Here is a 15928-nt window from a genome sequence, read left to right on the forward strand (position 1 = left end):
GAGAGAGAGAGATAGCAATCTTGCATACTTTTGGGACCAATTTAAATCCGAGAATAGTACAAATAAGCGTGTGTGTCTGATTATCTGTCTGTCTGACTCTCTGCCTGTCTGTCTGTCTAATTGTCTGTCTGACTCTCTGTCTTTCTGTCTTACTGGTTTTCTGATTGTGTGTCTTTATGTCTGTCTGTCTGTATCTCTGTGTGTGTAACTGTCTGTGTGTCTGTCTGACTCGCTGTCTGTCTGACTGTCTGTCTGTGTGTCTGTCTGTCTTTCTGTCTGATTGTCTGTCTGTCTCTCTGTCTGTCTGATTGTCTGTCTGTCTGACTGTCTGTTCTTCTGGTTGTCTGTCTATCTGTTTGTCTTTCTGTCTGATTGTCTGACTGTCTGTCTGACTGTCTGTCTGTCTGATTGTCTGTCTGTCTGACTGTATGACTGTCTGTCTGTCTGATTGTCTGTCTGTCTCTCTGATTGTCTGTCTGTCTGTCTGACTGTATGACTGTCTGTCTGTCTGATTGTCTGTCTATCTCTCTGACTGTCTGTCTGTCTGTCTGATTGTCTGTCTGTCTCTCTGACTGTCTGTCTGTCTGTGTGTGTGTGTCTGTCTGACTGTCTATCTGTCTGTCTGTCTGTCTGTCTGTCTGTGTGTGTGTCTGTCTGACTGTCTATCTGTCTGTCTGTCTGTCTGTCTGTCGGTCTGTGTGTGTGTGTGTGTGTGTGAGAGAGAGAGAGAGAGAGAGAGAGATAGCAATCTTGCATACTTTTGGGACCAATTTAAATCCGAGAATAGTACAAATAAGCGTGTGTGTATGTCAACTGTAGTTACTCATTTTACAGCTATAATTTTACATTTTACAGTTATAAATGTGTTTGTTTGTGATGTATTTACATCAGAGACTCAAACAGAGACCGAAACGTTTTCAAATAATATATTATTGCTCATTGCCAGAATGAAACCAATACAATAAATTAAAGCAACAATGCATGAAACTTTAAATAGACCATTAAAATTGAAATATTCTTATACACAATATATATATATATATGCAAATAGTCTAAATTTACAGCTTAGTACATAGTGCCGCTGGGAGCAGCTTGTCTGTTTGTAGGTAGCCAGCCATTCTGAGCATGCTCAGTGCACAGTAGTAGGTCTGAGAGTCTCTCAGCTTGAACATACACTTCATATTTTCACTCTTTTATTACATCGCGGATAAAATATATAACACTGAATAGTGACATTATTGAATGCGACTGCCCTTCTTTACTCAATTTATAGCTAAATAGATCATTGGGCAATGACAAAAAAATAAATGTCGCACAGCAATTGCATCTCCTCAAAGTTGGGCATACAATCCCTCAGAAGGTAGTGAGGCTGCCCTAATTTGCATCAAAACCAGCATAAACACACACACTCATTTCTTTCTTTCATGTTTAATGTCTTTGTATGGTCATGCGAGAAGGATATTCTCCGTCCTTCATTTTGAGTGTACCTTAGGATGACATGCCAGTCTTTGGTGTGATGTGTGAGTGCATATCATGTAGTCTATAAGCTCCTTAAAAAAAACACTGGTATCCCAGGACAATACCAGAGACTTCACAGAGTATCCTTTCCTATCTAATACATTTCCTCGGTTTCCTCCATCACCCCTAGCTTGAAAAAAGGGGTCCATCTTAGATGCAAAGCTCTTCATCAACAGAACTCTCGCTGGAGTTAGTATTAGATTGTCATCTTTGTCATGATACCTCGATGACCTCCATGCTCCCGGAGAAACTGGACTGCTTGCCCAGCTTCCCAAATTCCTCGCTGCTTTGTGTTGTGTTAATACCCTCTTCAAACTCCATCTGGCAGCTGCGGCGTTTGTACTTCGTGTCCACTTGCGATACACCGCAAACTACGGCTTTCCCTTCCTCGAGCCAGCTGTTCTGAAAGTCCTGTGTTTCGTCCCTTCGGTGAACGCCGGGCTTGGAGGTGCCAGATTGGCCACCGCAACTGTAATGACCGCTGCCAAAGTGCACGGAGCTCCCAGTAGTTGCTCCAGATGGTGCCAAATTAGTGCCTAAGAACCAAGGGCACTCACCCGTGGGTGTGATAGGGGTGCTGGCTTGATTTGAGCCTCTATGCGTGGTCCAAGTAGCAGATGTACCCAGCGGCAAGCTGAGGAAAGACGGCGCCTTCAAGTTGGTCTTGCAAATGGGATCCTGTGGTCTTGGCCCGCAGTTTCCCTGCTTCAGATTGAGGGAAAGAGTGTTGGCGGATAACCTCTCCAAGCCACCATTTTCCCACCTCTCTCTTTGTTGGCTCGTTCTGCACTTGTTAGTCACAGCGGTACACTGGGACTCCGTAGGGTTTACCGTAGAAGGGTACTGACATACTCCATTGCTGAGTCTGCAGAGTTTGGGTATGTTTTCAGAGTCTGAGAAGCTAGGAGAAGATTTCTCGGAGTAGACAGACTTGATGTCAAGGGAGAAGGAGCACTTGAGCCGGTTGTTTTGAAGGATTCGTTCGGTGGACAGGTGAAGGGAGCTCAGGTCTTTCTGCAGTGAGGCAGGCGATGGAGGCTTTGTGGCTTGCGGAGACCTCTGGTCACAGGGATCGCTCTCCGTCTTTCGGACCTCTGCCACCTCTTCAGTCGGTAACCTTATGGGGTCACAAGGTAGACTCTTCTTCATCTGCAAGCCTCTCTCGAACTCCAGCAGCTGACCCAAGAAGTTGAAATTTGGAGATATTGATGGCCGACGGTCCTTCACAAACCTACAGGATGACAGATATGAAAAATTAAATGTAATTCCCGAATACAACTCGTATTAACTGAAGTCATGTCTAGAAACATGGGCTTGGTCTAGCTGGTGGACCAACGTTTCCACCGCAGGAACTTTCCCCAGGAACTAGGAACTTTGGGCTGGTGTGTTTCAACCGCAGGGTCTAAATGAAGTTCCAGGTAAATATTTCACCCTCCGAAAGTACCTGCTCGGGAGGTAGTACTTTTTCAAAGTTCAGGAACTTTTGGGGGTGGGACTTGGGCGCTGAACATGCTGATTGGTTGAGCATTTTATTTCAACCGGCATTTTTAAAAGTTTTTTGCGAGGTTCGTTCTGCGTTCAGTAAATATCAGTCACCGGACTAATTTGCCTAATCTTCACGGTACTTTAGACCGCAGTGGAAACGCAGACAGTAGCAGGTCTGGGGGAAAAAAGTTCCGGTAAAAAAAGTTCCTGGTACAAATTGAGCCGCGTTTCCACCGCAGGAACTTTCCCCAGGAAGTAAGAACTTTGCGGTGGTACCTGCTTGCAAGGTAGTACTTTTTCAAAGTTCAGGAACTTTTGGGGGTGGGACTTGGGCGCTGAACATGCTGATTGGTTGAGCTCACACAGTATTTTATACTGGCATTTTTAAAAGTCTTTTGCGAGGTTCGTTCTGCGTTCAGTAAATATCAGTCTTGCCCTTTCTGTCCGATGACGCGCGTTCGTCTCAGCAATCGCACGGTCAATGTCCGTAATAGCTGATCATAACACACGTTGTCTTATTTTAAATCTATCTTTATGAGCTTTCAGAATACGCTTTAGTATCAGTGCTCATCTCTTTTCCGCCATTTTGTTAATTACATATTTAGTAAACCAATACATAACTAGCAAAAGCAGCGCTGCTTGCATCTACTCCATACTTGTTATTGTTGCAGACATGTATCGCACAAAAATGATTATTGCCTGACATGTCTCTGGACTAATTTGCCTAATCTTCACGGTACTTTAGGCCGCAGTGGAAACGCAGACAGTAGCAGGTCTAGGGGGAAAAAAATCCTGTAAAAAAGTTCCTGGTACAAATTGTTCTGGGTAATTTCGGTGGAAAAGGGGCTATAGACTGGTAAACAGCATGATTGACCAATGAAGGCCTTCTGATTGAATACCAGCATCTCCTAATGGAGACCTGCATCAAAACACAACATATAGATGCCATATTTCATTGGGGTTTGGATGTTGGTCCCCATCATGGGATGCTGGTGTTCTTACCAGGCTTACCCAGACAACAACATAGCTTCGGCCCAGATCCGGCCCACATCTGGTACGCATTGAATCCACATCTATGTTGCTGTCTGGGTAGTTGGTGAACAATTAGATGCTGTTCCACCTTGGGCATTGGTCAGTCCATTGAGTATCTGAACATCCAAAGAGCTGTGGTTACCTGTAGGCATCATCTGAAGAAAGGCCCATCGTTTTCATGATGTAGGCAATGGCAATGGTTGCAGAGCGGGATATGCCAGCCAAGCAATGGACGATGACTCTGCAGTTTGACACCTTGGCTTTGTCTGTGGACAGAGAGAAACAGCAAACTGGTCAAAAGCAGCTCCACTGTTAAACTGCACACGAAGCATGAGGTAATCTCATTCGCCCACCTCAAATGCTGACATCACTCATACCTCCCTCAAATGCTAATGCACAGATGGTCAGTGTTAACCAAACCTCAAACTTTCTAACTTGCCATCTAGAATACTCCGTCGCCCATTCAGCAAACCACACGGTCTGGCATTCTTACCGATGAACTCGTTGGTTTTGTCCAACCAAGGAAGCAGCTTCTCACAGTAGCTGTCGTTGACGGGAATGCGCATGAAGTGCTTGTCGCTGATGAAGTCAGGTTTGGGACAGGTGTTGCTGGCATTCAAAACATATGTGATTCCATTCTGAGTCATCAGGTCCTGTTAAAAGATGGAGGTTTTGCATAAGTTCATGAGTAATTCCGAAGAATTCCTCAGAAAAAAACAGACATCTTCCTTGAGCAGATTCCAGCTGTATCAGAGTCTGTTTGTCATGCATGCCAAAGCTTTTGTAAATGAGAAATATTTGGAAAGATCATATGTCAAGAAAAAATGTTAACATTTAAGTCAACCCAAACATCAATGAAAGTATTTTCTGGAATGCACTCAGTTGCCGGTTATCTAAGTAAGTGAGGGGACACGATATGATTCAATCAGTCCAAGGTATGCGCAAACACCCTCCAGGTAAAAGAAAACTATTCCTGGCTATCTGATGATGCCTCATGAATTTGTTATGTCTTCACAGCACGAACTCAAAGCATTTCCTGGCTGCAAATCGGACATCTTTCTCTCCTCTGACCATCTTAATCAATCTAAAAAAAATCTATTTTTCCTTATGCTATTGGGGCAAACGGACAAAAGGCAAAAACATATTTGTTGTATTTTCTGTTCCCCACTGTATACCTTTACCCAACTCTGATTTACCCAACCCCAGAAATGGTCCATTTTTCGAGGTCTACCAACCTTATTGAGGACGTCTCTCTGAGAGCCCAAGTACAGGTGGGGCAGGATGCGGGTAGGCCCGATGTTGGCCACAGGTAAACAGGGCTGGGACAGGCTGAGAGGTAGAATAGTGGCTGGTTTACTCTCACACAGGTCAGGAAAGCAGGACGAGAAAGCTGCAAAGCCACCTGAGAGGGCACAGAGAAGAAGAGAACCGGTTAAAGATGAATATAATCGTATTTGATTGAGTTGTATGCGGACACATTTAGGGCAAACCAACATCGCAACAACCGTAATATGTATTACTAACCTCATGTGCACATACATTGGGTCTCATTCACTAGTGAATTTTTAATATTTATATGCAAACAAATGTTTATAACTCATTAGCCATCTTTATGCAGAGGCAACTCGAGCTATAATGCACCTTTTCTTATTCTTTTACTAAAAATACAGTAAATGTATGTGTATGTGTGTATATACACTCACCTAAAGGATTATAAGGAACACCTGTTCAATTTCTCATTAATGCAATTATCTGATCAACCAATCACATGGTCCTGGTCAAGACAATCTCCTGAACTCCAAACTGAATGTCGGAATGGGAAAGAAAGGTGATTTAAGCAATTTTGAGCGTGGCATGGTTGTTGGTGCCAGACGGGCCGGTCTGAGTATTTCACAATCTGCTCAGTTACTGGGATTTTCACGCACAACCATTTCTAGGGTTTACAAAGAATGGTGTGAAAAGGGAAAAGCATCCAGTATGCGGCAGTCCTGTGGGAGAAAATGCCTTGTTGATGCTAGAGATCAGAGGAGAATGGGCCGACTGATTCAAGCTGATAGAAGAGCAACTTTGACTGAAATAACCACTCGTTACAACCGAGGTCTGCAGCAAAGCATTTGTGAACACGCACAACCTTGAGGCGGATGGGCTCCAACAGCAGAAGACCCCACCGGGTACCACTCATCTCCACTACAAATAGGAAAAAGAGGCGACAATTTGCACGTGCTCACCAAAATTGGACAGTTGAAGACTGGATGGTGTTCCTAATAATCCTTTAGGTGAGTGTATATAATGATGAAATATGTATGGATAAAATTAGTATGTGATTTTTGCATACATGTTGCTCCTATAAATGTAGAATAAAATGTAGTTATTGATGGATTCGTTCATGCAAAGGTTATAGTAAATGATACCCATTGTTCTTACACACACACACAGTTTGTGGCAAACTCATTTACTTACAGTAAGAATGGAATAATAGTACAATGAAGGGGCTTTCCAAACATCCTAACTGACTGAATTACACTTGAACCCCAAACACAAACTCCACAGGGGCCAGAAAGCCTTTCCGCCGCAGCAGAAACATCCTGTCGTTTCAATTCTGCTTAAGCCACACAAGCATATCCAGTCGGTGTGTATACAGTAGATGACCCTCCGCCAGGATGAAGAAACCGCGGTATATTTTTACACCCTCTGAACCAATATTTACTTTTTCACTTAAGCAAACCATTTTGTAACCAACAAATATGGGTCTCCGCTACTGCTGGGTTGCGCGAGCGGAGAACCCCCTCTTTGAAAAGGAAATGAGAAAACCAATGGAGTGGTGAAAGCCGAGCCATGCCACTTTACAAGGCAGATTGGGTGTCAGTGTCTGCGTCTCTGCTCTCCTGCTTCCTGTATGATCTCATCTCCTCTCCCAGCAGCACACAGTGGGAATGAGGCAGGAACACTGACACCCAACCAGATCTCAGAGGAAGCACACACACACTCTCACACACTTTCATTGTGAAAAAAAATCCAGTTTCTAGGCCTTAGAGAATGCTTTAATGCCACGAACCCCCAAAAGGGATTTTATATGTCGTTGTGCTACAATTAATGAATAAATATAATCTAGACAATAATAACATTTTGTATAACACTTCTAAATATATTCTACTTAATCCTTAAACGCATACCATGGGTCTTTAGTGACCCGGGACATCATTAACTACCCTCGCCCTCATTCATTTTTTAAAGTTAGACATCAGCCTATTGTTATAAACTATATGTGACGAGCAAGGCGAGCGAGAGCCGTGAGAGCGGGGCGAGGCCGGTGAGTGATTGAAGATGATCTCGGATCTCCCGGAGGAGCATAAAACGAGGAGCGACGACAGTGAAGGACAAGGAGTTTACGTTGTTTTGTTTACGTTTATTATGTGTGTGTGGCAGTCGTCTGTGAGGGGCTCTCGCTTTTACTTTCAGTTTGTTTATTTATTTATTAAAGTCTTTTGAATGTTCGCGGGTTCCTGCCTCTTTCTTCCCATAAATACGAACCTTGTTACACAATATTTTTTTGTAAGAATTGTGTATGTTCACTAATGACCCGAGGTGTATATTTTTTTCTGCACAACAATAATTGAATCTTTAGTGATGTTATAAGTGCAATTTACCTTTTTGTCTAATACACAGTGATGAAGTGACGATACACTCATAGTTACCGCAGGCAGGAAACAAAAGAATGGGAAGAATCATCAGAAAAACTTGAAATGGCTCAGATTTACAGTACTGAACGCAATCAAACATCAGTGTCAATGTCACTTGATGGAGTGATCAAAATATTGATATTGAAGATGTTGAAAATGATAGTTTTGCGAGTATGTTTGAGATGCGGATATGAGGCAGAAGCTGAATGTCCTGGGAAATGAGCTCTGACGAGGACAGGGATGATGGTGCGCTCTAAAAAATGCTGGGTTAAAAACAACCCAAGTTGGGTTGAAAATGCACTAACCCAGCAATTGGGTTGTTTTAACCCAGCGGTTGGGTTAAATGTTTGCTTAAAACAACCCAATTGCTGGGTTAGTCCATTTTCAACCCAACATTTTTTAGAGTGTATAAAACATCTGCTCAAACTTTGTAATTGTTACTCTAATATCAGGAGAGTTTTATATTATCGCGACAGGTCGAGATCCATCTGTGTGTTAGATATAGATCCAGGTCGCTAAAGACCCAAATATGTAAGAATGACTGGCGAAACATGGTTTTAAGGGTTAATAAATATCATTCCAAAGCAGCTTGACAGACAGGTTCACTCTATAAAACTATGGTGACCAAACTTCGAGTATCATTTCAGTATCTCATTTCCGGGCAGAATGTCCTGGTTTTCAGTAATCAAAATATGGTCACCCTAATAAAACACACACCAATAATGACCTCAATATTTCTCTAATGAAGCCTCGTTTGTTTGCTTTAGCCACAGATGTCCTCAAATCCACAAAGTGATTGTGTAATTCTTCAGATGATCATAAATGAAATAAAGAAACTGTAGCTTGTTTAGCCGATTGGAATCAGCACTCGCTCGTCTAATCTGGGAAATTTGACCTCAGGCTCCGAGAAAAGCCAGCAGACAGGCGATGACATCACTTTGAGTTTGCCTGGATCGTTTGTCTGAGACACACAGACACATGCAAATCAACAGGAGAGAATGACTGTATGAAAGAGGGAAACTAGATCGCGACAGAAGAAACAAAACGTTTGAATATGAAGGAAAAGATGAGCTCATAGCCATGAAGTAAGAGTCTCTAATTAGATGGACGTCAAGGTTGACAGAAAGGCACATTTATTTATCCATCCATCCATCCATTTATCCATTTATCCATTTATCCATTTATCCATCCATCCATCCATCCATCCATCCATCCAACCGTCATCCATCCATACATCCATCCATACATTTATCCATCCATCCATCCACCATCCATCCATCCATCCATCCATCCATACATACATTTATCCATACATTCATTTATCAATTCATTCATCCATACATACATTTATCCATCCATCCATCCATACATTTATCCATCCATCCATCCATCCATCCATACATACATACATTTATCCATACATTCATTTATCCATTCATCCATCCATCCATACATTTATCCATCCATCCATCATCCATCCATCTATCCATCCATTTATCCACCCATCCATCATCCATCCATACATTTATTCATCCATCCATCCATCTATCCATTTATCCACCCATCCATCATCCATCCATACATTTATCCATCCATCCATCCATCCATACATACATACATTTATCCATACATTCATCCATCCATCCATACATACATACATACATACATTTATCCATACATTCATCCATCCATCCATACATTTATCCATCCATCCATCCATCCATCCATCCATCCATCCATCCAACATCCATCCATCCATCCATCCATCCATCCATCTATCTATCTATCTATCTATCTATCTATCTATCTATCTATCTATCTATCTATCTATCTATCTATCTATCTATCTATCTATCTATCTATCTATCTATCTATCTATCTATCTATCTATCTATAGTAAGATTCTCTAATTAGATGCATATGAAGTTTGACACAAAAGCACATTTATTTATCCATCCATCCATTTCTTACATTCACTAACCCAGTTCCCTCTTTCATTCACAGCAGAGAGAGAGAGAGAGAGAGAGAGAGAGAGAGAGAGAGAGAGAGAGAGAGAGAGAGAGAGAGAGTTCTGGACTTTTCGGCGTAATGTCCACATGACATCATCCAGCAAGGCCATTAGATAAACCGAACAGACCTGTTCACATGAGCCACAGATGACATAATGACCCGGGCCTGTCACGGAAAAAAAGTGCCAGTGTTTCTCAATTACGTCGGTGTAACCTGAGAGCTCACCAGGAGACCAGGAAGTGGTTCTAAAATACTCACTCGGTTTGTTTTGATTAGATAAAAGAGCAAAGCTGAATATTCAAATGAGCTGAGTGCTTTGTTTAAAAGCAGGGCTCCTGTTCCTTTAAGGCCCAGCTCAAGCCCCGCCTGTTTCCAGCTATTAACAGCAACCGCCAAGCAGGATGACATCATCGCTCAACACGCGGGTGGCCAACAGGCTTCTTCAGGACACACACACACACACACACACACATGCACCCCAGAAGTTTTGACTAGCACCCGGTGCACTGGCACCAGATGAGGCGAACATGCTCTGACATGAGGTTTTAACATCCCAGGACTGATTAGCCTGCTTTCTGACATCACAGCCCACAGCCAGAGCCAGTTTCCTGTCTCACAACCCATGCAGAAAAAAAAAAAAGCATGTGAGAGGACAGAAAAATAGACTGAATTAGTGCAGACCTGGTCGGCTAACATTCCTCATGCATGATGTCAGCGTGTCCTGAGGCTGTCGGACAGACGGGCGGAGCAAAGGAAAACCACTTCATTATTGATTTTAGTGTAGTGTGCATGCATTTTGTTTTGCATGAAAACTTGCAAAATGTGCTTGCATTGAAACAAGCTGACATTGTGGCTTGAATGAAAAAAAACGACTTAAATCTTTATACTTCAAAATTTAACATTTGATTCAATGTGTACTGTAAAAAAATTAAGTTGAGCTAATTTAAAATTCTAATGCATGCTTTTTGAGTTAACTCAACTAATCCACTCCAGTTAAAATCAACTTAAATACTTGTGTTCATCTAGAAGAAGTTTTAAGTTCAAAAGATTACCTAACCATTATATAAAGTGCTATCTTATTGTGATTCGTTGAGGTTTAAATGAAACAGAAATATGGTTAGAAACCATTTTCAATCAGAAATAGTTTATAAATACACACTGTAAAAAAATAAGTTGAGCTAACTTAAAATAATAAGGCAAATTATCGCACTCAACTTTTTGAGTTAGCTCAACTAATCCACTTTTTAAAATCAACTTAAATACTTGTGTTCATCTAGAAGAAGTTTTAAGGTCAAAAGATTACCTAGTACTCATTAGATGAGTATTTAAGTTGATTTTAAAAAGTGGATTAGTTGAGTTAACTCAAAATTTGAGTGCGATAAGTTGCCTTATTAATATTTAAGTTAACCATATTTCTGTTTCATTTAAACCTCAACGGATCACAATAAGATAGCACTTTATACAATGGGTACTAGGTAATCTTTTGAACTTAAAACTTCTATATAAGTATTTAAGTTGACTTTAGCTGGAGTGGAATAGTTGAGTCAACTCATAAAGTGCGATAAGTGGCCTTATTAATTTTTTAAGTTAGCTCAACTTAATTTTTACAGTGTGTATTTATGAACTATTTCTGAGTGAAAATTGTTTCTAACCATATTTCTGCTTCATTTAAACCTCATCGAATCACAATAATATAGCACTTTATATAAAGCAGATTGTGTCAGAGCCGCGTCACATAATAACGGTGTCAGTGTTGCAGAGAAATCATCAATTATGAATCAAATTCAGGGGTAAAGCAGCTCCGCAGGGACAATAGAGTCATTATTCTGCTCAAGTCTGTTCAGCGGCCACACATATTACAGCTTCTGAATTTGGATTTAGGAAAAAGCAGCACAGATCCCCCCTCGGGAGATCTCACTGATATCAGTCTCCCAAAATATCCTCGCTTGGAGAGCAGGAGTTACACTAACAGGAGAACTCAATGCTTCACTTGCAGATCATATTCTGATTTGTGCAGACTGTATTAATACAAACTCAAAAGCTATTAAAAAACCAAAGCGGTTCGAAATTGAATCAAATGTGCATTATCTGCCAGAATATACGTGTGTGTGTGTGTGTGAGTGTGTGAGGACTAAATACAGAACGGTAGTATTTAGGGCCTTGCTTAGCAGGAGCTTACAAAAAGCATGCTAAATTTGTTCAGGGGGACATGATACTCCAGCAAGTTCGGACACATTCAGATTGATGTCATATTTCAAATCTCACAGTCATCAGGTTTCCATATTTCTGCAGTTGATGTCATGAAAGATCGAAGGCAATTACAATCTGCTGGAATCCTTTGGCAAATCTTCTCCTGCGGTGTGTTGGCAAACTCCAAAACAAGAAACGTGAGGGGGAGTTCATCAAATCACCCAAAATGTTCTTTTTTTTAAATAAAATATCTATGCTAAAAAAGAACAATGTTTGTATATATATATATAACAATATATATAACAATATAACAATATAACAATATATATATATATATATATATATATATATATATATATATATATATATATATATATATATATATATATATATATATATATATATATATATATATATATATATATATATATATATATATATATATATATATATATATATATATATATATAACAAATATATATATATATATTCAACAAAAAAAAATATTTAATGCAATATTACTTGAGTTTAATACATACAATTATTGTATTTTATTTTTGTCATATATATATATTTATAATTATTTAATTTTAATAATAACTAATATTTATATTATAAATTAAATATAATTAATGTTATATTATTTAAATTGTACTTTACAGTATTTTTTTGTAATAAAATATCAGTGACTGCGTGCTCAAAAAACAATGTTTGTATACAGTATATATATATATATATATATATATATATATATATATATATATATATATATATATATATATATATATTCAGCAAAAAATACTAAATATTTAATGCAATATTCTAATAATTTATAATGAATAATTATTTGATTTTAATAGATATAATTATTGTATTTTATTTTTGTCATATGTATTTATAATGATTTAATTTTAATAATAACTAATATTGATATAATAAATTAAATATAATTAATGTTGTACTTTACAGTATTTTTTTGTAATAAAATATCAGTGACTGCGTGCTCAAAAAACAATGTTTGTATACAGTATATATATATATATATATATATATATATATATATATATATATATATATATATATATATATATATATATATATATATATATATATATATATATATATTCAGCAAAAATACTAAATATTTAATGCAATATTCTAATAATTTATAATGAATAATTATTTGATTTGAATAGATATAATTATTGTATTTTATTTTTGTCATATATATTTATAATGATTTAATTTTAATAATAACTAATATTGATATAATAAATTAAATATAATTAATATAATTAATATTATATTATTTAAATGTTACTTTACAGTATTTTTTTGTGTGTTTTGCATTCGGGAAATGACCTCCTGATTGCATTCACTTTCAGTTTGCTAACAATGAATGTCCATGCATGTAAAGTAAGTCAAAGATCGAAACTCCTGTAACTAAAAATCCCCCTGACGGCTCCTTGTCATCGATGTCCAGACATAAGAAGGAGGTCACCGAGATGCAATAACATGGAGCGAATGGGAGACACACATGCACACACATACTGAAAACCACATGATGCATCCTCACACACTCCCACAACTACACTAACAGAGTGGCAAAGTGCAAATTAAAGGCGGACGAACCATGGATAACCCAAAAGGTGCATGCATCTAAACCCCACAACTCTCCAAGGTAATCTCTCTCCAGCTCACCTCGCAGATCTCGCCCTTCCTTGATGCGCCTGACGCGCATCTTCAGCCTCATCTCGCTCTCGTGCATGTCTGTCCACAGTGGAGGAGGGATCACCAAGTCAACGGGCATCCAGGCAACGCGGAGAGCCTGCAGCAAATCTACACAATCCACCCGGAGCTCAGATGAGCAGTGATATCGGAGGCAGAGAAGGGGATGAAAAGGCCGCCGCAGCCGCGCTCTTTCCTCTCGTGTGGCTTTTCACTTCTGACTTTAGCTCTGAGCGCTCCTGCCTCTCTAATGTTGCGCCTCCTCCCTCCCTCTCTCTCTCTCTCTCTCTCTCTCTCTCTCTCTCTCTCTCTCTCTCTCTCTCTCTCTCTCTCTCTCTCTCTCTCTCTCTCTCTCTCTCTCTCTCTCTCTCTCCCTCCCGTCTCTGAATGAGCGCACTGGCTTTGCTCTACTGGGGCCTGTGTTCAGTAATAGCTCATGTGTAAGGCATGCAACCACATTCCTGACTCATCAGACAACTATGCGGCCACCGATGGGGCCAGCGCCGCGCAGAGGGAAGCGGACAACAGCGCGCGCTGTGTGTGTGTGTGTGTGTGTGTGTGTGTGTGTTTGTTGCAATCAACAAAGGAGCTGCGTTTCGACCGACCTCTCTGCTCACTATAGGCATCATCATTGCTTATGTAATGGGCTCATTATCAGACACATGATCTGTGTCCTGTCATTGGGAAGTCCATGTTGACTCACTGCGAGCACATCATCAGCCTCGGTTTGTCCCTGAATCAATCAGCGTTAATTACGGCTCACATCATTAGTCGTTAATCATCTATCCATATAGGCTATTGAAATCATGACGGGATAGATTGAATCCATTATTCTCTAATTCTCTAGACTCATAGTGCTAAACCTGTTAATCTGCAGAACAAAGGTGCGGACAAAAAAGGTCCAATTATTAGCCGTTAATCATTCAAACTGACATCATGATTTGATAGATCGAAATAAAAGTCTGGTTTCACAAACTGGGTTTAGACTAAGCCAGGATTATGCCTTAGGCATTTATAAACGTGCTTTATAAAAAACATTACTGGTTTGCATCTTGAGACAAAACGGCACTGACATTTTTAATATACACTATATTGCCAAATGTTTTCTTTTGCCATCCCATTCTTAATCCGTAGGGTTTAATATGGATCGCCCACCCTTTGCAGCTCTAACAGCTTCAGCTCTTCTTTCCTCAAGGTTTAGGAGTGTGTTTATGGGGATTCTTCATTTGTGATGTTGGACGAGAAGGCCTGGCTCTCAGTCTCCGCTCTAATTCATCCCAAAGCTGTTCTATCGGGTTGAGGTCAGGACTCCAGTTCCTCCACACCAAACTCGCTCATCCATGTCTTTATGGAGCGACGCTTTGTGCACTGGTCAGTCATGCTGGGACAGGAAGGGGCCGTCCCCAAACTGGTCCCACAAAGTTGGGAGCATAAAATTGTCCAAAATGTCTTGGTGAAGCATTAAGAGTTCCTTTCACTGGAACTAAGGGGCCAACCTCTGAAAAATAACCCCACCCCATAATCCCCCCTCCACCAAACTTTACACTTGGCACAATGCAGTCAGGCAAGTCCCGTTCTCCTGGCGAACGCCAAACCCAGACTCGTCCATGGGATTGTCAGACAGAGAAGCGTGATTGGTCACTCAGAGAACACGTCTCACTGCTCTAGAGTCCAGTGGCGGCACGCTTTACCCCACTGCATCCCACGCTTTGCATTGCACTTGGTGATGTAAGGCTTGGACGAGCTGCTCGGCCATGGAAACCCATTCCATGAAGCTCTACACACTGATCTTGAGCTCATCTGAAGGCCACAGGAGTTTGCAGGTCTCTAGCTTGACTCTGCAGAAAGTTGGCGACTTCTGTGACCCTCAGCATGCGCTGACCCCGCTCTGTGGCTGAGTTGCTGTTGCTCCCAATCGCTTCCACTTTGTTATAATCCCACTAACAGTTGAGCGTGGAATATTGAGTATAATATTTGGTCTTATTGCACAGGTGTCCACCGATCACGGCCCCACGCTTGAGTTCTCTGAGCTCCTGAGAGCGGCCCATTCTCTCACTAATGTGTGTAGAAGCGAACACACACACACACACACACACTCCTGAGAGCGGCCCATTCTCTCACAAAAGTCCAGGCTAATCCAAGTGTTAGAATTGAATATGGATATTTTTCTTACACAAACGCGTCAATTCGCTTCAGAAGGCCTTTATTAACACCCTAGAGCCGCTGGAGCAGTTATATGACAGACGGATGCATTTTTTATGGACTTCAAAAACAGAGCAACAATT

The 15928-nt window shown here is 40.4% G+C and overlaps 1 protein-coding gene across 1 annotated transcript; it reads right to left on the bottom strand.

The window, feature by feature from the left end:
- Positions 1-912: 912 nt before the first annotated feature.
- Positions 913-14079, bottom strand: dusp8b (dual specificity phosphatase 8b). Its single transcript, XM_079825932.1, has 5 exons — positions 13617-14079; positions 5271-5437; positions 4529-4688; positions 4178-4301; positions 913-2749 (listed from the first exon to the last, which is right to left on the bottom strand). Exons 1-5 carry the CDS (start codon positions 13723-13725, stop codon positions 1732-1734), a joined length of 1578 nt encoding a protein of 525 aa, XP_079682058.1. The 5' UTR covers positions 13726-14079; the 3' UTR covers positions 913-1731.
- Between the last annotated feature and the right edge of the window lie 1849 nt (positions 14080-15928).

The sequence above is a fragment of the Gobio gobio genome (genome assembly GCF_949357685.1).
Source record: "Gobio gobio genome assembly, chromosome: 9".
Classification (NCBI taxonomy): domain Eukaryota; kingdom Metazoa; phylum Chordata; class Actinopteri; order Cypriniformes; family Gobionidae; genus Gobio; species Gobio gobio.

What these genes read in the sequence shown, in the direction of transcription:
- dusp8b (XM_079825932.1), bottom strand. Translation starts at nt 13,725, where the DNA reads ATGCCCGTTGACTTGGTGATCCCTCCTCCACTGTGGACAGACATGCAC. An exon ending in GGAAGGGCGAGATCTGCGAG is followed by an intron (nt 5,438 to 13,616) that starts GTGAGCTGGAGA and finishes GTGCCCTCTCAG; the next exon opens with GTGGCTTTGCAGCTTTCTCG. An exon ending in TCTTCAGATGATGCCTACAG is followed by an intron (nt 2,750 to 4,177) that starts GTAACCACAGCT and finishes GTCATCCTGTAG; the next exon opens with GTTTGTGAAGGACCGTCGGC.